Raw genomic sequence first — 27,568 nt, 5'->3', positions numbered from 1 at the left:
ATAGCAGCACGTCTGGGAGCCCTGAGGAAAGAGCTCATCTCTCTGTAGCCCCACGGACTTCAGACTGAACCAAAGTTGCCTCGAACTGAGTGAGCTGATGGAGTGTTGGAAGTTACGCGTTCTCCACCAGAGACGTCCTTTCTCAGCCTCTCTCCATCCTGTAGCCAACACAGGGACATCACTGAGGACCATCAACAGCGCAGAGCTAACCTGTGTCATGGCATGGAAAGAGCATGTTTGTGCATTTCCTCTTTTCTCTTGTACCTGGGTTTCCAGAGGAGCCAATTATAGTGGGTATAGTGTAACCCAGAAATACAGGATTGGGAATAAGGGAGCTAGTTTCTATTCCAAGCACTGTCACTGACTTTCTGTGTCACCTTGGTAGGAGATGGGCTGGAGGGAGCCTTCTTCTGGGATCGGCTGTCCCCCAGACAGCTCATGCCTCACTCCCAGAAAGGCTGGAAGGTCAGGTCAGCAACACCTGTCTTTACAGATGTGAGCTTTGTTTAATGTTTAATATTTAGAGAACTAATAATAGTGATAGTTCACATAACCTACTTCCCCGGTTTGATTTGTGTGGCCCATTTTTACAAAGTTATTCTGTCAGAGGGATTTCTTTTCTAAAGTTCCTTACTGCTGAGACTCTGGGTGCTCTGGTTATGAACTATGTATGTCAACATTGTGGAAATGAAATTCCTACCTCCTGGACCCAGGCAGATGGATTTGATTCTGGGCTCAATAGAAATATAGTCTGCACAAGTCAAATATGATTCTAGAAGATCTTCTGTCTTGAGGGTGCTTAGAGGAAACAAAGACATTCAAGTCACAGTCCCATTTCTAAAAGAATGCCACTAATTCTATAAAGCTTCCAGGAGTCACATGGATGATTTCATAGCCTTTGGAGTTTAAAGACTTCATAAATGCTGTTATCAGTTCTTCCTTACTGAGCACTAAGATAGAGATCCTGTCTCAGACTGGGGTTTCTGGAAGGCACTCTGCACTGGATTGCAGGCAGAATGTTGATCAGGGTGTGCTTTTGGGAGATAACACCTGAGGAAGGGAGGAGACCAAAGGGGCAGAGGAGAGGCTGACCCACACCAGCTGAGCTAGGTGCCCCTTCAGAGGTGCAGGACAGTGCCCAGCGATGGATGCGGCTGTGAGCTCTCAGGAGAAGGTGATCCTGGCAGCTGTGGGATGGGCTTGTTCTCTCCGAGGAGGGCAGCTGGTTAGAACAGAGGTCCCCAACCTTTTTGGCACCAGGGAAGACAGTTTCATGGAAGACAATTTTTCTACAGACCAGGGTTTCAGGATGGTTTCAGGATGATTCAAGTACATTACATTTATTGTGCACTTTATTTCTATTCTTATAACATCAGCTCTACCTCAGATCATCAGGCATTAGATCCCGGAGTTTGGGGACCCCTGGTCTGGACCACAGGGCATCCACATTTCACATGCTTTCTGCCTGCCATCCCTTGAGCTGAGTGTCTTAGCCACATGGTTTCTAATCCAGCCATTTTAGGGATGAGGCAGCCGAAGGGCAGAAAAGCTAAGTAACATGCCTACGATCCCACAGCTAATACCTGGTGGGGTGTGTGGTACCTCTCAGACTAGGCTTCTCACTTAATCTTCCCAGCATTGCTTCATGAGAGGGGTTATCACCCCCATTATGCAGGTTGAGAAGCTGAGGCACTGAGAGTTTAAATGATTTGCCCAGTGTCACAGAACTAAGAAGTGAGGCTCGTGTCTTCCCATTACGCTATAGCATCTCACAGGGCTAACCTGTACAGTAAGAGATGCCCAATTCTGGCTGGAATAGGCACACAACCCTTGAGTAACTTATGGGCCACCAGTTCTCCCCTCTCCATTTTTGTGGACAGATTTGTGCCCTTTGTTGTCGGTAAAGGAGCATGGTCTTTGAAGTCAGGCAGAGATGAGTTCAAAACCCAGTGTTTTATGACCTGCATGTTCCTCAATTTCTCTGGGCTCGGTATTCTCATCCATAAAAATGGGTGTTGTAGTGATCCTTAGTTGGGTTGTTATGAGGATTAGAAGGAGTTGGATGGGAGATATCTCAGCATATTTCTCCCTACTCCCCCTCCTAAAAAGGGTTCAGGGGCTGCACAGGGGTTTCCAGAGGGCAGATACCTTGAACAATAGTGGTGGTTTATTGATTCAGCATTTTCTCACCTGCTTTTTTCTCTCACACAGAGACAAAGTGAGGCTAAGTCTTCATGCAGTTTGCTCAGAATTCTAACACTAGCTGTTAGTCTAATCATAACACAGTTCTTCTTGGAAACAAACATAGCAACAGCAATTATATCTTACTTTTAATGTCTAATTGGCTGTAAACTCGCTCTCCCGGAGTTATTTCCATCTAGCGTATGGAGCGTTGTGCGTTTTGCCTGTCTCAGTGTCCTCCTGCAGCCCCTGTCTTGCCTTTATTAGCGAAGCCAGTTGGATGTATGATTGCCTTGTGGGTGCCCTGGAAGCTCCAGCCGTTCCCAGCAAAGTGCTGAGATGCTCTTGAGAGCCTCTGCTCCTTATTAGCCGCTTGCTCTCCCTCCTGAACCTCTGGCCTTGAGTCTTCATGTGAACTCGGTTCCATGTCTCCTTCCCCAGTTGGTCTCCCGCCCTGGCTTCTGGAGTAATCCTTCCCTGGTCTGTGAGCCCTGTTTCCTCATGCCCTCCTCTTCTTCCACACCTGCAGTATGCTGGGCTCTCTCCCTCTCCTCTTAAGCTACTCATCCTTTTTCACAGTGAGTCCTGCAGGGCGGCAGGGCCATCCTGGCCAAGCTGTGTGACGCTGTGAGCCAGGGTGTGGAGGAGCAAACCCACACGGTTGTGTCTTCACCTCCTGTTGGACTGATCACTGCCCTTAGGAAGAAGCAGCCTTTCCAGGAGTCTAGCTGGGGGCCAGAGCCTGTGTGGGGAGCTACTTCCATAAGCTTTCTCCTCACTGTGTTTTTCCAGCTTGCTGAAGCTTAAATCCTTCTGCAGGGCTCAGGCCTCAGCGTAGGTGTGTCTGATGCCTGGTCATCCTGGGGAGGGGAGGGTTGGGGAGGTGCTGGACCTGTTGCTGTGGCAACACGTGGCTGCGATCATGAACCCATTTCATTCCCAGCATATTTTGGCATGAATCAGTCTCTCCTTCTCACCCACCTTCTTTCTCCTCCCTCTTCATCTCTCCCCACACCCTTCTGTCATCTTCTGTCCTCCCCACTCAACCTCAGACTTTCCTCAGATTTTTTTTTTTTTTTTTTTTTCCCAACTCCTGGATACAGCAGCATAGCAACTGAGGCTACTCATGGCAGACTTTTTTTTTTTTTTCCCCTAGACCATTAGTTCTCAAACTTTAGAGGCAGAGTCTGAAAAGCTTGTTAAAGTACAAGTGGCTGAGTACTGAGCTTCATTTGGAGGGTTCTGATCTGAAGGTCTGCCCTGGGACCCAAGAACATGCATTTCCAGCAAGGCCCCCCAAAGCTCCTGATGCTGGGGAACCAAGAACCACCCTTGAGAACCACTGTTCTAGACTGTGTTTGTCCAATTTGAGCTAGTTGTGGCTGGAATATTCCTTTACATTTCTATTCTAAAAGATTTGATTAGCTCATTCACCCACTCATACAACAGATATGAATTGAGCAGTATTCAGAGTCCTGTAGCAGGTATGCTATACAATGAACCACAAAACCCTGTCCTCCAGGATTTCACAGATTTGTACAGGGGACTGACAAGTAAATAATCATTATGTGGTGTCATATATATTACAATCCCCTGCAAATGATAAGAGGCTTGGAAGTAGGCACCAGTCTCCTTGTACAAGGCAAGCAAAATACTTAGATGAGATAGATATAAATAATAGTGATTCATTCATTCTTTCTCCCCCCATTTTCAAGGGTTAAAGGGAACTGAACTTAACCTATTTAAATAACATGAATATGTAATGAGTGTGGAGCATTTTCTGTGTTTCAGTTATCAGACACCTGGTGTGGTCCTCCCCCTGTCACTTACTGTCTGTGCAGCCTCAGGCAGGTTAGCCAACCGCTCTGTGCCTCAGTTTCCTTATCAGGGAAAAAGGCTATGCTACTAGTATCTGCTTCAAAGGATTCTTGAGAAAATTAAGTGTGTACCTGTGGGCAAAATGTTACATCGGAATTGCTCCCCAAAGTGTTGACTCTTATTATTGAAGTTGTGTGACCTCATGTTGAATATCAAGAGAATCTGTCTCAAGAAATGTATACTCTTCAGACTAAATACATGGCCAGGGTTTAAGCCAAGCAGATGGTTTGGGGCTAGCTCTGAATATGGAAATTAGAGGATCTCAGAACTAGTTGGAAAAGTCCTGGGGCACTGGAGGGCCCTGTCTGGGTGATCAGGGTATTGGTTCATCCAGAAGGGGTAAAAGAAAGGCCTTGAAGGATGGCCAGGATTTTTCACAATGCGATTCTTCATCTTTGAGAAGTTGAGTGGGGGTTTCAGGTGGAGGCTTAAACGAATTTCCAGCTGAAAAAACATCTCTACCCAACAAAGCTTAGGAGGACAGAACACAGAACTCCCCAGCTGCGATCTAGAAAGTTTCAAGCTTAGCTTTGACATTGAGAGAACCAGGGTCACCTTCCCTGAGACATGCTCTCTTCCCGGTCACCTTCATACCCTCTGGCCACTGCAGAGAGACTGTGGTTTTTTGCTGCTTTCCCAAAGAGGCTGCTCTCTCCCCTCTTAGTTCCCTCCCCCTCAACCCCCTCACCATCTACTGAGAGATGTGTTTCTCTCTTCCATTAGGATGGCCAAAAGTTCTTTTGGGTTATTCCACAAGGTGTTACAGAAAACCCAAACAAACTTTTTGGCCAACCCAGTAGTTTCACAATCAGGAAGAGTTCCCCTAATCTCTGCCTGGGGTCCTGTAGGAACCAAAGTCCACATTCATGTCTGTATTTTCCACCTCCCTCAAACCCAGTTTTACAGCTGAAACTAGCTGGATGTGATGGCAGAATCTACCAGTTTTGTTTTTAATTCTACCTGAGTTCATCAGAGATAAGAGTGATGAACTTTCTTTCTTCTTCTGAAGAGTATTGGAGGATGAAGTCCTTCAGTGGCCAGGTACACCTGGGAAGGGCTTATCAAGTGATAATCCCTGATAAACCCCCTCTAGGCAACCTGTGACTCTGCCCTCTTAATGATAAAAGAAACCTCTGGACATTTAATTAACTCTTTAAGAAATTCTCTTTCTCATCACCTTTTCTTTTCTCTCTTTTGCTTGTCTTAGATTTAATCAGAGTCGTGTGCTGTGCTGTGCTTAGTCGCTCAGTCGTGACACATTCAGCGTATTAACTTATTCATTTTTTATTCACTCTGTGAACGCTTGCTGAGTACCCACGGGGAACTAACTTGGCTTCTGAGGCAGATAGACAGAAAAAGAAGACCTTCTCCTTGTTCTCGGGGAGTGTCAACTCTTGTAGAGAAAGGCAAACCAGCAAGCCACGAGTACGGTACAAAGTTGAGTGACATGGTAGCCTTATGTGCAGAGATGAAGAGAATGACCGACTCTGGGAGGGTTTCTGGGTGAAGGTAACCTTTAATCCGAGGCTTTCCAGGAGGAAAAGGCAGAGACGGTATCCTAGACAGTGGGAACTATATGAGCAAAAGCACAGAACTATGGAAGAAAGTGGCATGTGGGGTAATTGTAAGAATCTCGGTGTGGCCACATGACTTGGTTATACAAGGAGGCGGGGGCTGTGAGATGACCCAGAGAGGTTGGACTGGGGTCTCTTGTGGTAGGAAATTTGGCATGGGCAGCCTTTGGAGGGTTTTAAGCAGAAGAGAGACAGGTTAGAGAGATGTTGACAGATGAGAGATGTTGGTTAGAAATGACGACTTTGCCCTCCTCTGAAGACTGAAGCCAGCCGTGGCTGGAAGTCACTTGTCCCCATAAACAAGATCACCCTGGCAACAGAGTGAGTGTTGCACTACTAGCCAGGGAACTCTCTCTGACAGTCTTCCAACCTTATCAGACATCCAGAGCAGAGAAGAAATCATTGCATTAAGGTGTTTTTCAAAGGTATGGAAACAATATAATATTCAGATAGGATTTCAATATGCAATTGATGAGAAACTATTTTTTTTTTGCTGGCACTGCTGTTGTAAATACCTGCATTCATAACTTTGTTCTGATATGTTCCATGTTAAAACAAAATTTTTTATTTCTCTTTTTCTCTCCCCTTCCCCCACCATACAAGAGGCAACACCATGTCATGTCTTAAGAGGAAGTCAAACATGGGTTTGGATTTTGGTTCTATAATATACTGACGATGGGGCCTTGGGCAAGTCCTCAGGTTTTCTGAGCCTGGATTTTATTGTTTTGTTTCTAACACATGAAATTACAGTTGCAGCTCTCTTACACATGGTTGGTATGCACCTGGTTCAGTGTTCAGTGTAGACTAGATGCTTAATGAATGGAAGCCTTGATTCTTTTTCCTTCTCAATTACATTGGAGCCTTAGGGTATAAGTCACAGGAAAATGTGGAGATAAAAATGTTTTAATCAGGTCTTCTTGGTGTACGGTTAGTACCTCCAGAAATAGGTTTGATTGGGTCCATGTTGGATTTGCCATCCAACAGCTCATATGCAGTCTTGTATGAGTCACCTAACATGGTTGATTTCTGTACATTCCACCCTAATGAACAGCAATGAAAGTTGTGCAAAGAATGGTAAAGACCAAAAGAGATTTTTTATTTCCCAGTGGTTACAAGATTGGGGAAGCTAAGAACATTACTACTTTATTATCTGTATTCTGTTTCAACCTTGTTACTCCCCCAAGCCAATAGGGATGCTCAGTTGGAATGCACCCTGTGTATCTTTGAGGAAAGAAGAAGAACCACCAAGAAGAGTGTCTAGGAGGGAAGCAGCAGAGTGAACAAGGTAGTAGAAATCAAAAGATGAGAAAAGGGAAGGTTTCGGGGAAAAGACCAGAGAATTCAAGTCCATGAGATAGAGGAGAACCACAGTGAGGAATCTGGGTCTGAGTGGGAAGGGACCCCACATCTGTTGTCTGATGTAGGCACCTACTCAAGTGAGGAATTCCCTCCTCAGTGTCCCTGACAGATGGTGTCTGGCACAGTGATTCCTATTCTTTTTCACGTCATGGCACACAGAAAATAACATTTGTCTAACGCTGGGGTGAGTGGACAAAGCTGCTCACAAGTGGAAGTGATCAGCGCTGGGGACTCAGGCTGAGCCGGGCTCTGCCAATGGGCATGGGAGGTTAGTGGAGTGATGTTTTGGGCCCGTGTTCAGCCAAGCATTCTTGGAGAAACTCTGATCCAGCAGGATGGACCAGACTTAAGAACCTCACCTAGATACTCTCAGACCCTCGGGTGAGAAATAGGCATATTTATCCCACGATAAATAAATCATGGGACTGAACATTTCATTATCCCCATTACCAGCACCAGTGCAGACCCATTGAGCATGTTTTTAAGAGCTATGTCTTAAAGGCAGAAGATACAAAGACATCAAAGCTATGGTACCTTGCTTTCAAGCCGTTCTTACCAAGGACTAAGAGTGGTTCCTGTGGCCACAAAATAAATGAAACTAACTGGCCTGGGGCTTCTTCAGGGAACCAGCTGGGCTTACCAGCTTTACATAGTGTTTGACACGCAGTCATTAATTAAAACATGGATGTTGGGTGATAAATTAATTTATCTGTTCAGAAGGCATTATGGAGGGAATGAAAGCCACGAAAAATGATTATGTTTGAAGCTCTTTTCTTGAGTGTCTGCTCTTATGTGCTATACTGAATATTTGAGTTAGCTAAGTGTACTTGCTATGTGTCAACAGAGATGCCATTTTACAGGTGATATATTTATTTCCAGAAAAGGAAACTCACATAGGCCTGAAAGGTAGAAGAATGGTAGTAGTGTTAAAATCTGCTAGTTAATAGCGTTACTGAGAATCTCTTTGTTTGTAGGCATTAGTAGAGTGGATAAAGGATGCGGTTCTGTCGCTAAGAACCAGTCAACCCTAATGGAAAGGGAGGACTAATATGTGAGAGAGACAGGACACATATAAAGAGGGTCTGTAAACAAGTACAAATAAAACCCAAGTGCAGCACTTAATGCCCTGTTTTCAATTATAGGCATTTATACTCATGACTTAGCCTCCTTATGGATACCAGTGCCCTCAAGGACTATTTTCCTTTCTCATTCATCATGTGCAGAGTACACACTCAAAAATGTTGAATGAATATGCATGCTGCTACGGGGTGCACCTAAGTGCTGGGGAATTCTAGAGAGAAGTAGAGTGATGTGCTTCAGGGAATCCTTCTGGAGACTGAGCGGGCTTAGTGTGAGGGAACGCATGGCTTGGAAGAGAGGGAAGGTGGAAGGAAGAGCTCTAGGGTAGTGAGCAAATCTAAATATTTACACCCCCATTCAGGGTCTTCCAGGATCTGCTCCTTTTTAAAAAAAAAAATTATTTATTTACTTATTTTTGGCCATGCTGAGTCTTCATTGTTACACTCGGGCTTTTCTCTAGTTTCAGTGAGTAAGGGCCACATCTCATTGTGGTGCGTGGGCTTCTCATTGCGGCGTCTCCTCTTGTTGTGGAGCACAGGCTTAGTTGCCCCACAGCATGTGAGATCTTCCTGGACCAGGGATTGAACCTGTGTCCCCTGCTTTGTGAGATGGATTCTTAACCACTGGTCTGCCAGGGAAGCCTGGACCTGCTCCTGTTCATCTTGCTTTACTCGCTGCTCCCCATGACTACTCTTCGCGGCCTCATCATTCCCACTTGTTTCCCTCTTTTGGACTGTCTTCCTCCACTGATGGGCCAGTCTACATCCTTGTCCTACTTCAAGTCTGGGTGAAGGCACAGCCCCAGGATGCCTTCCAGGACATATCCAGCCTCACTCCTTTCTTCGTGAAATCTGATAGCCATGTTCATAGCTCCATTCTCTGAACCTTCAGAAGCAAGACATCATCATGGTGCCCAACTTCAGGTAGCTTCCAAGGGAGAGCAGGAGGCTAGATTAACTACATACAAATGATCAGAGGGAGTAGGACCATATATTTAATCTCAATATGAAATGATGTGGGAGAGAATAGAAGGACTGTGCCAGGTATCCTGGGGGTCAGAAGTCCTAGCTCTGCTTCTGTAATCAACTAGGGAGTATCTTTCAGAAATCAGCTTTTTGATCTTTGGTTCTTCATTCATAAAGTAAGGGGCTTGTACAAGATACTGTTCTTCCTTCTAAACTTCAAGATGGTGAAAGGTACAGAATTCATGTTAGACAAATGGGAAATAGAGATGTTTAACTGGAGGGGACAGGGGACTCATGGAAATGCAGCAAATGATCGTAACCAGAAGGACTGACCTCTGAGGACTGTGGGATAGAGCAGAGAACCAGCCAGGGACTGGTTGAAGACCTGTTGCCCTGTGTCATCAGTATAGTCTTTCTAAACTACACAAAACTCTTACAACGCAGAGGATCTGTCAAGCCTCATGCACCCTTTGTCCCTGGACCTTAAAGGAAGGGTCTGCTGAGACTCATGTCTTCTCTCGTTGTCTGAGCTCTTTCTGGTGCTTGAGTTTCTTGCAAGAATACATTCAGTCTCTGGTCAACCAGCCATGTAGACTGGGTAGAAGGGTGATGTGTGTTAGAAATGTGTGTTGAATGATGTGTGTTAGAATGTGTGTTGTTCATAAGAAACAACCTCTTTATTTATTTATTTATTTTTGGCTGTGCTGCAGCATGTGGGATCTTAGCTTCCCAACCAGGGATCAAACCCTGTACCCCCTGCATTGGAAGCTCAAGAGTCTTAACCACTGGACCACCAGGGAAGTCCCGGAAGTATCCTTGTTCATTTCCTCTCTGAGTGGCTGACTTGGCCAACATACATATGGCAGCATCAGAACAGCATACTCACCTTTTCCCAGACGTGAGCAGCATCTCAGCCTGGATGGCTCACTGTGTGGTCAACTGTCCAGCTCCCAGTGACCCCAGGGAAGCTGACCTCCCCAGCACCCTGCTGCAGTTGTCTGGCAGGAGGACCTTCCCCTCTCTCTGGCTGTTTCCCTACAGTTCTCTTTATGTTTTCTCTGACCATGAAAACAAAGCAAAACCCACTAGTTACTGCAGAAAAGCTGCAAAGTATAGAAAAGGATAAAAATATTTTTAAATAAAATCACCAATTTCTACCCCTGCCCAGTTACCATCACTGTTACCATTTTTCAGTGTTTTGCCACAAAGGATTCTCTAAAAACCCACATATGACCCTGAACCATATAAATAACCTATACAGTTTTATTTGGGGAAAATCTAAAAACTCTTTATTATAGAAAATTTCATGCATACACACAAGTAGAATAGAATATTGAGCCCCTGTGGAACCCAATCCCGGCTTCAACAGTACCAGGTCTTGAACAGATCTGTTATCTCCATTTTGGGCTTTTGGGCCAGTGATCAGAAAGGGAGGAGACAACAAACCTCACATAACAATGATATTGGAATCGTTAGGATTTACCAAAGAGTTCTTCAGCACAGCTGGGTCCCGAGCTGTGTGGGTGTCAAGGCGCTCACTTGCGTGGACAAGGTCATGGCAGCCTTCCTGGTCAGATGCAGCACTGCTCATCCTCTCTCACTTTGACATTTACTTGCGTCCTCTTCCCAGGCGTGTGGATGGATTTTCACAGATACGTCCATACCTGTCTGCCCAGCCCCAGTGGTTATCGCGACCCACATCCAGGGTGGGGCGGTGCTTGCTGGTCGGTGATACTAAGCAGAGCTCCCGAGGGTGGCCTTGATGACATCATGCTGCTGCCTGTGAACACGGGTGGGAGAGCAGATTTTTCTGGCTCTCCTCCTGGGCCCGCTGGTCCTGCTCTGTTTTTCCACTGGTCAGAGAAGGGGAAAAGTAAATGGTGAAATGCCCAGTAGGAAGTCCCCCTGGAGGTACTTTTGCATGTGGGCTAAGGCACTGCCGAATCCTCAGTGACAGTTGCTGGCAGTCCAGGCAAGAGAAGAAAGTGGCCGCTGGCCATCAAATTTGGGGGACTGAAAAGGACCAGAATGCGTGGAAAGCCTTGATTACTTATCTCAGGCCCCTGGCTAAGCCAGATGCTGCCTTTGGAGCTTGTTTGTGTGGGGAGACTTAGCATATTTATTAAATACAGTCAGGGGTCTGAGACATAATGTAATGCTTTGCCTCCAGGACTGACAGGTTCCGCCTCCCTTCTGGGTGGCAGCAGGTGGCTGTGTTTCATTCAGGCTCTCTGTCCTCACTCTTTCCACCTGCTCCCCCAACCCTGCTTTCTTGCCTGGGGTCTGAGAGATACAGCTCTTATCTTCTGGCTGCCAGACCCTAGCGTTGGCTTTCTTCTTTATTGTCTCTCTGCCCTAGAAGGTGGTGATAGAGTGGGTAGAATTGCTATTAAGAGACCAAGTGAGATAATGGACAATAAAGCGTCCTCAAGAAGTTGACCCCGTGTGGCTCTAGATTGTGGCCCTGTTACTTTGCTTGTCCAGACCTTAGTTAGTTTCCTCCTCTACCAAATGATGAATTGGATAGTGTGTTCCTGTAATCTACTTAGATGGTGGCTACTATTCCTGGTACATGTGGTCCACAGGCCTTAACTTGCTTAGTGGTCATAGGATACGCTGTACATCGTACCTCCTTTCCCTAAAATGTGACTGTGGTCAAAGGGCAGTGGCTCTGCCTTTAGAAACATCATCTACTATCCATCTGGGTGGCTCAGGGGCAGAGTGTTACTGCTTTGTGAGGTTGGTCAAACCCTGGTGAGAAAACGATTTAATGCCTTAAATCAGATTCCCTATAAACTGTCTCTGGGACAGAGATTTTTATGGCAATGATTTACTGACGGGCTGCTTGCAGGGGAAGCCTGAACTGATAGGAGGAAAGTTGAATAGGTCAGGAGAAAATACTAGACAGAGATATGGTTGTGCACGTTTTAGTTTGAGTCTGATCCCCAAGGCAGCTCCAGAGTGAACCGCACCACGGAGGCTGTCCCACGCAGAGGGGAAGGAGCTGGGCCCGCGACACCCCCACATCAGTGAGCTGTTGGTTCTAGGTCATGGCCCCCAGGGATAGGCATAAACTCCCAGATGAGGAGGGTCTGTCAGCCGGGGGCTGACTTCTCAGGAGGAATCAGGTGTGAGCCATTAGCAGCCAAAACTCAGAGCTGCTGGGGGGACTGGTCCACCTGCTCTAAAGGAAACCATTGGGATGGCACAGACTCTGCCACATCCAGGCCAGTGAGAGCTCAACAGGGAGAGGTTCTTCCGAATGTACGTCCCTGAGCAGTGAGGGAATATGGATGGCTCAGGACATTGAGAGAAATGTGAGATGTGATTTCTTAATTAGGCCAGCGTAATTGATGGGCATAGAAGTCAGGAGAACGTTACATCTGAGGAGAAGGAGATGGTTCCTGGGAAAGGATGTGAGGGAAGCCTGGTTTTATCTGGATGCTGGCTGCACAGTTATGTACACTTTGAAAAAATCCACTAAGGGTGGTGCCCTTATGATTTATGAATGTTTCAGTACAACATCCACCCAGGTGCCTGGGGGCTGCTACTGCAAAGAGGCAGGAGTTCGGTGTCAGCGTTCCCTGCCCTCATTTTTCTTCTCGTGTGTCCCCTACCTCTTGGCACTTCTTAATCTTTTTTTTTTTTTAAATTGAAGTGTAGCTGATTTACAACATGTTAGTTTCAAGTGCACGGCACGGCAGTTCGGTTAGACGCACATGTGCACGCGCGCGCGCGCACACACACACACACGCACACACACACACACACACACACACATCTATCCATTCTTTTCCCTTACAGGTTATCACAAAACATTGAATAGAGTTCCCTTTGGTATACAGTAGGTCCCTGTCAGTTATCTATTTGATATATTATTTTATATATAGTAACGTGTATATGGTAATCTCAAGCTTCTAATTTATCCCACTATCCCCATTTCCCCTTTGGTAAGCATAAGCTTGTTTTTTATGACTGTGAGCACTTCTTAATTTAAACCTTTTCCTCCTCTCCCTTTCCCCTCCATGATAAACCTTTCCTCTGCCTCTCTAACCTCTGCTGCTAGTACCAAGATTTCTTAGACTCATGCATGTGACACTTTACTCTGAAAGCTTCAGCAAATCCTTTGCTGACTTCCTGAACCAGATCAGACGTATCTACAGGTCAGCTCCCAGTATGGTTCTTCATCACCCTCCCCTCAGTTTAAAGTCGAACAGGCTGTGTGAGCTCACTTATTTAATGAGGGTCTCCCCATTATACTACTTCATATGGACCAGGACCTGGGACTGTTCTGTCCATCATTTATCCCCAGTATCTAGGAGAATATCTGTTGCCTAGTATTAATACATGGTCCACACATTTGTCGTACAAAATATGACTTTTGGCACTGAGACGTGGACTTCAAGTCTCTTGGGATGAAAAGGAGGTTTTACTTGGTGCTGGAATGAAGTGTGGGCCCAGGGGAGGCCAGCAAGCTGGGCAATGCTGGGTGCCCAGGTATCATACCATCAAGGAAGGTGGAATTGTGGAATTGTCTTTGGTCTCTGCCCCTTTCCTTTACTCCACTCTTGCCCTCTGAATTTTCTCTCCCTGGAGTAGTCAGCAGAGGCCTTGGACTTTTTTTTTTTTTTTTTTTTGGCCTCTTCACGTGGCACACAAGATCTTAGTTCCCTGACAAGGGATCGAACTTGTGCTCCATGCAGTGGAAGTGTGGCGTCTTCACCACTGGACCACCAGGGAAGTCCCCTTGGATGGATGTTTTTGCTGAGATGAATGACCTGGCCTCTTTGACAGCCCAGGACTGCTGCTCCAGCCATCCCTTGACTTGAGTTCAGTTGGTAATTCCAAAGCTGTCTTGGAGACAAGAGTCTCTAAGCCAGTAGTTCTCAATAGCAAGCCATTTTTGCCCCCCTGGGATGTTTGGCAGTTCTGGAGCCACTCTGTGTTGTCACAACTGGGAAAAATGCTGTTGGCATCTAATAGATAGAAACCAGGGATCCTGCAAATGCAGTGAACAGGACAGCCTCCTCCTCCCAACTCAGCTTGAATCATCCAGCCCAAGATACTAGTGACGCACTGGCCAAGAAACCCTGCTGGGGGCCAGGTTGGGGTTTGCCTGCTGGCGCCTCCAACCTGGGAAGTAGGTGTATCCAAGAGACTTTTTTTCCCCCCAAAAGGACCATTTTTTCCCCTGAAATAACCCTCATATTTTCCCAGTCCCAACTCATCAACCTCCCAATTCTGTAGCCATATGTCATTCAGCCTCCCTGGTGGAAGCTTCTCTGTGAAAGGCGTGGACATCCAAGAGGAGTCTCTTCAGCCTGTTTTCCACAGAGCCCTGTGGAACCCTGATAGAGACCTGCTTCCAACTCTGGAGGCTAGCCCTGCCTTCAGCCTTGCACCAGGAAAACCATGGGACCCTCCTGCCATCCCCATCCCCATCTTTCCCCCAATCCAGCCCCTCCCACCCCTGCCTTCCACCATCTCCCCCATCACCCAGAGATTAATGGGATAATTGCCACGTGTGCCTGTTTACCCAGGGAGTGGGTGGGCTCACCACCCCCAGTCAGGCAGGTTCCCAGAGGAACACATTCCCACCGTGTCAGGCCTGCTACCCGCTGAGCACTCCCTGCGCAGGTGGGCCGCCACCCCCATTGCTTTCTCTGTCATCACCCCCGCCCTGCACATGTGTGTGTGTGTGTGTGTGACTCAGGGAATCGGGAGGTGAGAGAGGTGGAGGACAGCCAGCCTATCGAGTCTAGGGGCTTGACTGGGTCAGTGGGAGGAGACTCAGCATCTTAAATAAGAGGACACTGCTCCGAAGAAAAGCTCTCTTCGGGTACTGCCTGCCACAGAGTAGGTGTTCCATGAATGGTGGGGAAGGAGGGGGCTGGAATGCACTGTAAAGCGTTCTTTGCAAGGAGGGCCTGGTTTAGACTTTAGCTTCTCCACAGTACTGGGCTGGGCAGGGAAGCTTCCACCGTGAGAATTCTCCTGGAGCCAGAAATCACTGGACTGTATTGGGAAAGCTGTGGGTCTCCGTTCCCTCAGTCTTGCACGGAGTACTTAGCATGACTGTTCCTGTCCCTGAGGGAAGAATCGGTTGAGAGAATGAAGTGTGATGCTCCCACATCCAAGGTGCTTGGGATCACAGAAGCTGGGCAGGTGAGGGGAGGTGGGTAGCGGGGACAGAGAAGGGAAGGGGAGATGCTTCCTCTCACGTAGGCAGCCCCTCCGCTCTCCCATCGCCTGCTGTGTCACAGACACGCATGCCCACCCCGAGAGGGAGCACAGTCCCAACTCTGGAGCTGAACTGGCAACTTCCTGCTTGGTGCTCCTGACTCCCACCTCCTATGGTGTCAGGTCACTTGCTGCCTTCAGAGTTGTCAAGTTCTTTCTTCTTCTTCCATCTCAGTAGTTGTCTCTCCTACACTGGACAATTTTAAGGTTGTAATAATGATGAATCAGAAAGAGATTGAAACTCTAATTAGCATCAGAAAGAACCTTGCCATTTTGGAGGAGGGAGGCGTGAAGTCCCAAGCTGGCCCACTTCCTGCTGAGGTTTGTTCCCTTGTCCTAGTGGAACTGTCATTGATCCACCGACAAGCCCGGGAGGTGAGGTTGTGAGGCTACCTGGGGAGGAAGGATGGGAGGGGAAGAGCTAAGAGGAAACCAGAGGGAGAGGAGGAAGGTGTAGAGAGGGTGCAGCAGGTCTATTAAAAGGTTTGTGAATAATCTAGGGGAGCTGTCAAGCTGCTTTCTCCAGAAGAACCTTTTAAGCTGTCAGTCATCCTTAATAACCCCCTAGGGCGTGATGCCGGGGTCCTCCAGATAGTCTTTTTCTCCTCCTCTTTCCTTTCTCTTCTTCTCATCCCACAGGCTCCAATACCATGGTGGATGACTTTTTTAAAAAAAAGCATTCAGATAAAGCTTGGGGAGAATATCAGAATGAATTTATTTTGGGCATATTTTAAACCCAAGAATCATTTTACTCAAATCGTGGTCATTTACTGATTGGCTGAGCACCTATGTGTGCCCAACACTTTGTCAGGTGCCAGGTACAGAAATGAGCAGACAGTGAAGGCTCTTGCCTTAATGTAGGTTAAAGCAAAACCAAAACATTCTCACAACACACTGAGTATTTTAGAGAAGAGTTAGAACGCACATCCCAGACTCTGGGCCTGTGAGGGAAGTCCTTCTATCCCTGTATTTCACGGGCTGTATTTTCTGATACGTTAATAGGTTTCTGTTGAAAAGGAGGTTTGTAATCAAGGAAGCATATGAAATGATGGAGGAAACAACTTGAATACTGTTTCTTTGGGATGGGTCTTCTCACAGGCTAATGCAAAAATAAAATCTGCTGTGTTTCCCGAGTTTCTTTGATTCCAGAATCTCACTTTCCTCAGAACATGTGAGCATCTTACAGATCACTAGCAATAAGAAGACCACAATTGGGGAATTATTCTTCACTCTGCAACATCTTTGGCAAATAGTCACCCAACTGAAATTTCTCTCACCATCCTCAAGACATAGCACAGTCACTCCTGGGACCAAAGAGAACTTAAAAGCCACAATTTCATCATTGCTATTGCTGACACCAACTAATTCTTATTGGCACTTGAGCCCTGATTAGGGTACTGGGAGCAGACTGAGTTCTTGCTGCCAAAGAGTGCTAAGGGTGGGGGTGACTGTCTAGGCCACAGAGTTGTTGAAAAGACACTTATTCCTTGGAAGAAAAGTTATGACCAACCTAGATAGCATATTAAAAAGCAGAGACATTACTTTGCCAACAAAGGACCATCTAGTCAAAGCTACGGTTTTTCCAGTAGTCATGTATGGATATGAGAGTTGGACTATAAAGAAAGCTGAGTGCTGAAGAATTGATGCTTTTGAACTGTGGTATTGAAGAAGACTCTTGAGAGTCCCTTGGACTGCAAGGAGATCCAACCAGTCCATTCTAAAGGAAATCAGTCCTGAATATTCATTGGAAGGACTGATGTTGAAGCTGAAGCTCCAATACTTTGGCCACCTGATGCGAAGAACTGACTCATTTGAAAAGACCCTGACGCTGGGAAAGATTGAAGGTGGGAGGAGAAGGGGATGACAGAGGATGAGATGGTTGGATGGCATCACTGACTCAATGGACATGAGTTTGGGTAAACTCCGGGAGTTGGTGATGGACAGGGAGGCCTGGCGTACTGCAGTCCATGGGGTCACAAAGAGTTGGACACAACTGAGTAACTGAATTGAACTGATGTCCATTCAAACCCCCTGTAGGCCTTGGCATCTAGTCCTTTTACATCTTCCTTCTGATACCAGGAGCGGTTTCCTCTAAGGCCTGGCCCGCATCTTCTTTGTTTGCATTTGTCTCACTAGACCTGTTGAACCAAAACACTAGCTCTTATATACTGAAATTGGCAGGTCTCTGCTTTTGTTCATTTAGTTCAGAAGGTGTTTGTTTTTAACTCTTATTCTGATTCATTTGCAAACATACCTCTCTGAACAGTGTAGGGGCAAGACAAAGAGACAAGTTTGGTGAAAGAGGTTGCCTTAGAAACTGTTTTTTAATGGAAAAATCTATTGTGCGATGATAGTTGCCGTGATCAGTGGGAGGCTGTATTTTATAGGCTGACATATTTGATTGGGAAGTAGAAGGAAAATAAGATAATTTGGGGGAAAAACAAGATAGAATGTCATAGAAGTCCATGGGAAGCAGGAAGATGATGAATCAAAATATGTTGGCAAAGTGAAAGGGAGAAAAAGGTACATCAGGGACAAGAAACACTTTGCCATAGAAATTCTGAGTTCAGATCTTCGTTTTGCTAGTTGAGTGTACAAATTTAAGCATGGCGTTTGATTTGGATAGCCTTGTTTCTTCATTGAATTGGGAATAAAATATCTTTCCAGAAACTGTTGAATTTCAAACAAGTATTAAAGTTTGTGTGTGAGAGAGTAGGATGGGATTGGGAGGGATTTCAAAGCCCTCTGTATGTAAAATGTAGTTCAAGTGGACTAATTAGGAAGATTTGGGGTTGATATCATGGGGGGAGAGAGTCAAGGGAAAGCTTAGTTGAGAGATCCAAGTATTAGATGGGACTTTCAAAATGTTCCAAAACTGTTTCAAGGTGCTTAATGAGAAATCCTACCAAGAGTTGATTTTTTTGTTTGTTTGTTTTTTTTTTTGAGGGGGGAAGTTGTCTGAGCCATGTGGTATGGTCCTCCCTCAACCCCTACCATTCAGAGGCCTTGCATCACACTTGTGGTATTAGAATCCAGAATGTGGATTTCCATGCAGGTTTTAGTTCATGATGTGTTAACATTACAGAGAGAACAAGGGATCCTTTTTCAAATCTAGATTTATTCCTTGTTTTTCCATAGCCTTCCCAGGGCCTGGCCTGGTCTAGCCATGTACTATTGGACCATGATGTGATGGAAGAAAGGAAGCCAGAGCCCAGGGTCAGGAGCTGAGCAGGACATGGGTAACACTCATCTCTCCCAAGCAACCTGTCAAGATCTTTACCAGAATCCCTGGACTAAAATGATGGATGTACCTTGCCTCTGTCTTTTGAGAATTTGCCTAATATAGAGTAGAAAGGCTTAGAACCCACATGACCAAACACTATAAAACCAGTGATTATTTGTGTGATCTTAGAAAAATATTTGACCTTTCTGGACTGTTATCCATTGGGTGAGGATATTAGACCATTCAAACGCAGGATGTTGTGTGAGGGTGACATGGTGCCCTGCGCAGTATACATGGGAGAATGAGTTAATCTACAATCACATCAAATAAGGAGTGAAGCAAGGCAATGTTTATCTGTATTGCACTGTGCTTGTTGCATAACCCTACATGTGAAGCTGCAGGAATTGAGGCCTTCACCTGGCAGATGGTTTTGACGAAGTATAATACTAAAGAACCATTTTTCTTTCTTTCAGACCAATGATGCCTTAGGAGCCACCTGGAATTGGCTGTACTTCATCCCCCTCATCATCATTGGATCCTTCTTTGTTCTCAACCTCGTCCTGGGAGTGCTTTCCGGGTAAGCCAGATATTTCTCTCTTCTCTTCTTTCTGACTATAAACTAATGCTCTGGACTTCTGGCAAATTCGTTCATGCAGCCCTCATTTACTGAGCAGCCCCTTTGGGCCAAAAGCTGCTCTAGATGCTGGGAATACAGTCGTTTTAATCATCTTTAGTATTCTTAGGAATTAAAAATTTTTAGATTGGTACAACATTGAACATGATATGTAATGAGGGTCCATTTATCCATTCTTTCATTCCATCACTCAAGAGAGACCATTTTTGTCAAATGCTGTGCTGGTTGTTAGGCATATAATGTTTAATAAGATACAGGCTTTATCTTCAAAAGGTTCTTACTCTATCTTGTATTGGACATGAAATTTCATATTTGTGGCTTGAATTACTGTACATCAGTTAACAAACATTCAATGTTCAATGCAATGATAAGCATTGCAAGGAGAACATAAAGTTTAAGGCATGGTTTCTGCCCTTAAAAAACTTAGGTTTTGCTGAAAAGACAACACCTACACTTGAAACAGGTAGGGAGTGAGAGTTTGTTTACTGGCTAATATAAGATATAGTTCATTTGTCTGGGGGAAGGGACAAATCTATATAATCTGAAATTATCAGGAATGGTTTCACAAAGGATTGGGATTTTGCTTGGGATTCAAATTGTGTAAGAGAATAAAATAGAATACATGGGAGTGAATATTCTAGAAAGGGGAGCACCACCTCATAAGCCAACATGAAGAAATGGGATTTGTATGGAGAGTGAGAAGACTATGATGTGACCTAATTTAACCTGAGTGGAAATTTCACTTTGGGAATTGAAAGGAGAAAATAGAAGAGCAAAAATGGTCATAAAGGGTCTTCTATTTTCTGACCAAAATTGAACGTAATTTCTTGTCTGAATGGCAAACATTCTTGAAATGGAAATTTATAAAGTGATGCTTCTGTTTAAACATGGTGGATTGAACCAAGTTGGCCATCTCTTGCACATCAACAAACATAGGAAATAAATTTTGAGAAGGACATGGTGACAGAGAGAATAGGAGAGATTATGAAAACAAATGAGAGTTGCCAACAAAACGTTTGAAGACAGAGGGTAAATGATAACTAATCTAGTGGCATGAAAGCTGAGGCTCCATTAACTACAATGAGGAATGCCAATAAAAAAGTGAGAGCCAAGAAAGGGTCAGGAATTGAGGCACCAGGTAAAGCTGGGTTATGGGGGATCCTAAAACAAGATTTTTCATAAATCCTTGTAAGGAACATTTAGATATGTCCTCCCCTCAACCAAACAATGCTCACAGGTGCCTGCCCCACGCAGCCGCCAAGCTGCCCTAGTTAGAAGACTTCCTCTCTGTCAAGGCTGAATCAGAAAAGCTTGTGTTTGTGGACACACAGGAGATGACCAACTTGGTTCAGTCCACCGTGTTTAAACAGAGTTTAATATTAGAATGGGGTTGATCTCTTGTAGTGAAAACAGGAGTATTATATGAAAGTCCACAAACTGGATGTCATGTTTCCAGCCCAATTCTACTCCTTGGCTCTCAAAACTGTAGCAGTCTGGGGAAGGAGGGGGAGAGGGTTTCACAGCATTCCTCTGTGGAAAACCATCCACCTGAAGAGAAAAGACCTCTGTATCCTGATATTTGAGGGTGACCAGAAAAGTGGTCCCACCCATCACTTTTGGTGAGGTTCACTTATTAGTTTCCTTTGGCCACTCCAGCAAATTATCACAAATCAGGTGGTTTAAAAATGTGAGAGAAATTGTCTCATAGTTCTGGAGGTTAGACGGCCAAAATCTGGCAGGGTGATGCTACCTCCAAGGGATCTGGGGGAGAATTTCTCTCCTTCTTCTTCCAGCCTCTGTTGACTCCAGGCTTACCTTGGCTTGTGCCTGTATCACTCCAGTCTCTGCCTCTGTGGCTGCATTGCCTCCTCTTCTGTCTAAAATCTCCTTCTGTCTCTCTCTCTTGTGAGGACACTTGTCGTTGGATTTAGTGTTATCTGGATGATCCAGGATGACCACTTCATCTCAAGATGCTTAACTTAATTACATTACCTTTTTCCAAATAAGGGAGCATTCACAGATTCCAGGAATTAGGATGTGGACACATCTTTGAGAGAGGCAAGTACCAGTCAAACCACTACACCCCCCATTCTATAAGCCCTAGCCATTCACAGGAGCTTCCAACAAGCCTTTTTTACCTTGATCATAAATATGAACACAGTTAGGAGTCATCAGCATTCAAAGAAAAGGTCCAACAGAAAGACAAATCAAAATAATAAACAGGTAAAAGGAACTTGAGGGAATATGAATAATGAAGGGAGCAGAAAGTAATTTTTTAAAAGCATAATTGATATCAGCAGAGAATGAAGAGAAATTATTTTATCCACAAGATAGCAGATTTCTATGAAAAAGAACACTTAGCAGTTAAGAGCTTTTGGAAATTAACTAATGTAAAATTTATATTAATGTACAATGAATTAATGTGAAAAGTATAAAAATGTAATAAACAGTAAATGGTAGGACTATAAAGTTGAAATCACACAGAAAGTAGAAGAAAAATAAGAAAATCAGAGGTTTGTTTCAACACTGAACTAATAAAAATTCCATGAAGAAAATAGGGAAATGGATAGAAAGAAATTAACAAAGAAAAATACCAAAAATGTTCTTAGAACTAGTAAGCTCACATCATCAAATTTAAAAGATCTGTTGGTACGTGTGCAAAGATATTTTTTCTATCATTAGTTTTTTATAGTGCAGACTTAGTGAAAATCTGGGTATCCATAACTAAGAGAGTAGCTAACTGTCTCTTGGATGCAGACCATGACATAGTACGTGGCAATTAGGAGCTACAAAGACCATACACACACTGAAAGCAGAGTTTAGTGAAAACAAGAAGGAAACAGTATGGTATCATCCACATACATAAAAAATGTACACAGTTTGTAAAAATTCATTAAAAAGTATACACTGAGTATAATGTAATGGTTATTTATATGGCAAGGAAATGAGAGGTGGGTATGGAGATAACTGAGAACAGATGAATTAATAAGAAAAATGCCCACTGATCACTCAACACAATGAAAGAGAAAAGACCACACCAAGATAAATCATGACATTTCAGAGCATTTGAGTAAGATAATATTCTGTAAGCTTCTGGTGATTAGTAAGGGGATGAATTTTATCTATAAAGAATATGGAGTTAGGATGGCTTTGGACTTCTCAATGATATTGAAAGTTAGGAACCAATAGAAAACCTCCTAAAACTTGCTGAAGGAAAAAAATTTCCAAGATAGAATTCCATACCTAGCCAAAATAGCAATTATTTGTGAGGATGAAATTGCAATATTTTGAGACACTCTTTCTGAAGAAGTTACTGGAGAATGCGAGTCACTAAAAATAAGGAATTCACTGAGGAAAGAGAAGGACATGCGACTCATGGAAACAAGAGATTCATTAGAAAGGAAGAAAAATTTCCAGGATGATGATGAAAGGAAGTCTAGGATGCTAACTGTCCGAAAGTCAGGGAACACCAAGTTCAGACTTGAGTAGGATGACAGAAGGCTCTAAAAATGATATCTTTAAGAAAAAATGGAATTAATAATTCCCAATGTGTATTAGTATAGTTAGAAGAGTTTAATGTTTTTTTCAAAACTATATATATGAATATATAAATATTTGTATGTATTTGCACACACATACATCAATCTAAGCAATGAATTCCACAGAATACAGAAGTGTTATCACCAAAGGGATAGAAGCAAAGTAGGTACTCCATGCAGCTCAACTGTCAGTCAGATGTGCATTGTTCACACTGGATTTTGAGATAGCCCCTATGGTGCTATGATTGCCTTGAGAGCATAGGAGAGAATAAGTAGGGGGAGGAGAAGGGAATGTCAGAGACTAAAATCTTGGGTTCCACAGTGAGAAAGTCCTTAAGCAATACCTAAAACTGAAAGATTAAGAAATAGCAATTGTATAAGTATAATACTTAGAAAATTGGAAATGAATACTAGAAGAAGCAGGTAAAAGAATTACAAGTGGTTGCCTATGGGGAGTCCGATTCAGGGGTGAGAAGGGGTGAGGTAGTGAGCTGCTGTTTTTTCACTATAAGCTTTAAAAAATATTTGACTTTAAAGCACAACATGCATAACTTTGAGAAAAATAGAAATTAAATTTTATAATGATCACACACACACAAAAAGTATAGAACAAAAGGTGTGTATAAGACATTGACCTGAGGAAGAGACCAATCTCTCTTCCCCAGGAAGAGGATTGGCCTAGGGGGAGACCAGATGCAGGAAAATTAAGAGGAAACTATGACGTATTAGCCAACTCTGTAGTTCTGAGAGCCTTGGGTGACTTGTGAAACCGTTATGAAGGAAAAACAGGAGACAGTGTGAGGGAGTTCTTCATAGTGTGTGTCTGGAATGGAGAGTCACAGATGTGACTCTCTTAAGTAGTCACATCTTAGCTTTCTTAAGTAGGTGCTCATTCAGTGAGCATTCATTGACATCCTTTATGCTCAATAGGTAATTGTCTCCACATATGCTGTAGCTGCAACTCAACTGCTGTATCTCAATGGCTGCCCAGGATGGGTCTGACCGCAGACTTCTTTCTTCTTGTGTTTCTACTGAGGGGATAATCTCCCATTTGTATCATCTTATTTGCTATATTTTGTCCTTACTTATTTCCTAAGTGTGTCCATGTTTTAGTTGGAAAAATTCAAGTCAGATTCTCACTTTTGAATAACAAGTCAGTGATGTTCCAGATAAAGTTCCAGTATGGGCTGACAATGTGTCTTAACAGCTGGAAAGGGACAGAACACTGGCACTGAAAGACAATCCTGTGTCTGACTGTGTCTGCTCTGATGTACTAGCTCTAGTTTGGAATTGCCTCTTTGAATTCATGGTAGGTTGGGAGAAGTGGGAGCTATGGCATCTGACAGTCATGTTGTTTAGTCACTAAGTCATGTCCGACTCAGCAGCCCCATGGACTGCAGCATGACAGGCTTCCCTGTCCTTCACCATCTCATGGAGTTTGCTCAAACTCATGTCCATTGAGTCAATGATGCCATCCAACCATCTCACCCTCTGTCATCCCCTTCTCCTCCTGCCCTCAACCTTTCCCAGCATCAAGGTCTTTTCCAGTGAGTTAGCTCTTTGAATCAGGTGGCCAGAGTATTGGAGCTTCAGCCTCAGTCCTTGCAATGAATATTCAGGGTTGATTTCCTTTAGGATTGACTGGTTTGATCTCCCTTGCTGTCCAAGGGACTCTAAGGAGTCGTCTCCACCACTGCAGTTTGAAAGCATCAGTTCTTTGGTGCTCAGCCTTCTTTATGGTCCAACTCTCACATCCATGACTACTGGAAAAACCATAGCTTTGACTCTGTGGACCTTTGTCAGCAAAGTGATGTCTCTGCTTTTAAATATGTGGTCTAGGTTTGTCACGGTTTTTTCTTCCATGGGTGAAATCCTAACCCTGCTGCTTATTAGTGTTGTGCATTTGGACAAGTTACTCTGGGCCTGCTTCCTCCCCTGTGAAATGGGATAGCGATATCCCTCTTCCGGGCCGAGGCCTAGGTATGACATGGAGTAGCTGTCAGCTCTTACACCCTCTGATACCACTGATGATCATTTTCTCTCACTGTTAGGTTCGGGTGGCTATCATCCAAGTAGCAGCCTATGATACTGGGCTCGAGCTCACTGTGAGACTATGAGCTCCTCTCTGACCGGAAGGTGACCTCCTCAGGTTGGGAGATGAAACAGAAGTAGCATGGCACATGCCTCCTTAGCACTCCTGGAGAAGGTTGGGAAGTGACAGCAGCAGCTGGGAACAGCTGATGTAAGAAATTCTGACATTTAAGAGAGTGTTAACAATAGGGGCCTTATGGGCTGGAGCTGGAATAGTTCTGTCCTGGTTTCTTTTTCTCCTTCTGATGCTCAGCACCTATGTGGTTTCCCTGGTGTGCCTGCAGATGGTTCAGCAGCAGCTAGTTCTGTGTACAGGGTGGTGGGGGTGTGGGTTCTCTCTCTTGCTTTGTCTGGTTCTCACATGCCCCTGAATGGGGATGTAGGTGTTCTGCTTGGAAGTAAGGGTTTGGTTGGGAGTTGCATGTATAAACCAGGGAGAAGCTCTGAAGGTTTTATCTCTGGACACATGTTCCCCGTGACCTCCAGGCAGTTTAATGTTAGGCCCCAAGGCTTCCTAAAGCAGAAAAAGAGCTTTGGAAGGAGGAGACCCTGTTGGGCAAATGATAAGAGTCCAGTAAGGGAGGACAGGTAGCCCACTTGAGTGCTCATGGCCCACCAGGTGTGAAAGTGACGGTGGCACCCATCCTAGAGGCACGGGCCTGGTGGGTAGAGGGCTCGGAGGTATGTTTGAGAGTCTCAGTGTATTTAAACAGGAACTGTGGATAGAAGCTTTGTTGCGTTTTTACTCGTCTCAGAGGAAATGGGATTTGATGAAAACCATTAGCTTAGGCTTGAAGAGAAGCAGAGCTTCCTGTCGCCATGGAAACAAACCAGGGCTGCAGAAGCACATCCTGAGGTGCAGTCAGGGGTGACAGGGCAGAAGGCTCCTGCAAACGGAAAGTGACTCTTATCCCATCACCTCTGCCCTCTGCTCCCAGCATTTCTGGAGAGAGGGAGAGAGTCTTGGGGGAGCCATCGTGCTGTTTCCAAACCAGGGCAGGGACAGCCAAGCCAGGAACTGCTGACACACGCATATACAGGGAGCGTGTGTATAAAGTATGGCATCGCTTTCAGAGCACCTTTGCTTCTGTGCTCTTATTTGTTCCTTGTAACAGCTATGTGCAGTAGGTAGATATTCTATTTATTTACAGATAGAAAGAAGAGGGTTTAGAGGTTCTGAGCCCCAACTAGTTACTGGCAGAGGTGTGGTCAGAGGTTGTAATTTCCCACCTGTGGTTAGAGACTTGTTCTGATACACCTACACCACGTGGCCCATATCCAGGAATATGGGCTCCCAACATGGCATAACTAGAGAAAGCCAGCCAATGGTTAACCTAGAATATCATCCTGACCATGCAGATGTTGGTGCCAGTTTTAAGCTGTCCATACATTGAAGCACGTACTTATTCACACACATTGGTCTTCACATACACAATGTGACCTGGTACATACAAAGTCCCTTGTATGTACAAAGTCCTTTGGACTGCAAGGAGATCTAACCAGTCAATCCTAAAGGAAATCAGTCCTGAATATTCATTGGAAGAACTGATGCTGAAGATGAAACTCCAATACTTTGGCCACCTGATGCGAAGAACTGATTCATTGGAAAAGACTCTGATGCTGGGAAAGATTGAAGGCAGGAGGAAAAGGGGATGACAGAGGATGAGATGGTTGGATGACATCACCAGTGCAATGGACATGAGTTTGAGTAGGTTCCAGTAGTTGATGATGGACAGGGAAGCTGGACGTGCTGCAGTCCATGGGGTCACAAAGAGTTAGACACAACTGAGCGACTGAACTGACTGACATACAAGATAGAAGATGCCAAGACCCACTGTCCAGGTTCTTTTACCCTCAGGTCTGATGGGAAGTGGTGGACTCTCTATATAAGAGGAGGGATTCTTTTGGTTGCATCTCTTGAGTGAGTGGAGTGGCTCTTGTTACTGGCGAGATAACTGTCGCCAGATAACCAGTGAGGTCTGTCTTGCTACCAACTCGTTTGCTGGATAGCTTTGACCAGTTCAGGGCAATTCAACAAAAGCTGATTGTATGGCTACTACGCTTAAGACACTGTGCTAGACACTGAGATTAAAGTGAAGTGAAGTATCTCGGTCATGTCTGACTTTTTGCGACCCCATGTACTGTAGCCTGCCCGGCTCCTCAGTCCATGGGATTTTCCAGGCAAGAGTACTGGAGTGGGTTGCCATTTCCTTCTCCAGAAGGAAATCTCAGACACTGAGATTACAAAGATGAATAAAATAAAGATATTGTAGATTAGTTAAGGAAAACATGTAATGGTATCTAAATTCAATAGATCCAGAATTCTGGCCCTATCAAAAGTTTGATTCATATGTCATGTATTTTGGGCACCTACTATCTTGTGAGGCATTGTTGAGGGTACAAAGGTGAATAGGACCTAGGTCCTATCCACAAGAAAGAGGCTAAAGAATGTATCTTCAGTATCTACCTTGGATCTCCTGAGTCACCTGCCATTGCTTCTCTCTGTATGTTAGGAGTTGGCACCTAAGTATTTCTCAGGCCTGACTTGCGATAGGAATAGCGGGTGGTCTTAGGAAAGAAGTTATTCTTGTCCAGTTCAGTGGTCCAGATGAGCACACAACTGCTCACCTGAGGAGTTGGTGGGTATTAGTTTGGCCTGTGTGTCATGTTCCAGAGGCAAGCTGACATCAAAGGAGACTGGCTAAGATGAGCCTGTGCATGAACCACAGGGTAATTCTTCTGCCAGGATTCTGACCCTGGAATCACTGGGAGAAACTCAGCAAGCAGTTCCTGGGTGCTTGCTC

At 44.7% G+C, this 27,568-nt stretch overlaps 1 protein-coding gene across 1 annotated transcript in view; it reads left to right on the top strand.

Annotated features, from left to right (window-relative positions):
- CACNA1E (calcium voltage-gated channel subunit alpha1 E) overlaps positions 1–27,568 on the top strand; it is a 659,107-nt gene that overhangs the window by 482,370 nt on the left and 149,169 nt on the right. The window contains exon 13 of the mRNA XM_081485817.1: positions 18,974–19,077. Coding sequence (XP_081341943.1) covers positions 18,974–19,077 — 104 coding nt within the window. The remainder of the gene's footprint in view (positions 1–18,973; positions 19,078–27,568) is intronic.

The sequence above is a fragment of the Giraffa tippelskirchi genome, chromosome 5 (assembly GCF_054371585.1).
Source record: "Giraffa tippelskirchi isolate mGirTip1 chromosome 5, T2T-mGirTip1v1.2.pri, whole genome shotgun sequence".
NCBI classification, from domain to species: domain Eukaryota; kingdom Metazoa; phylum Chordata; class Mammalia; order Artiodactyla; family Giraffidae; genus Giraffa; species Giraffa tippelskirchi.
This window is presented reverse-complemented; position numbering and strand designations above follow the sequence as displayed.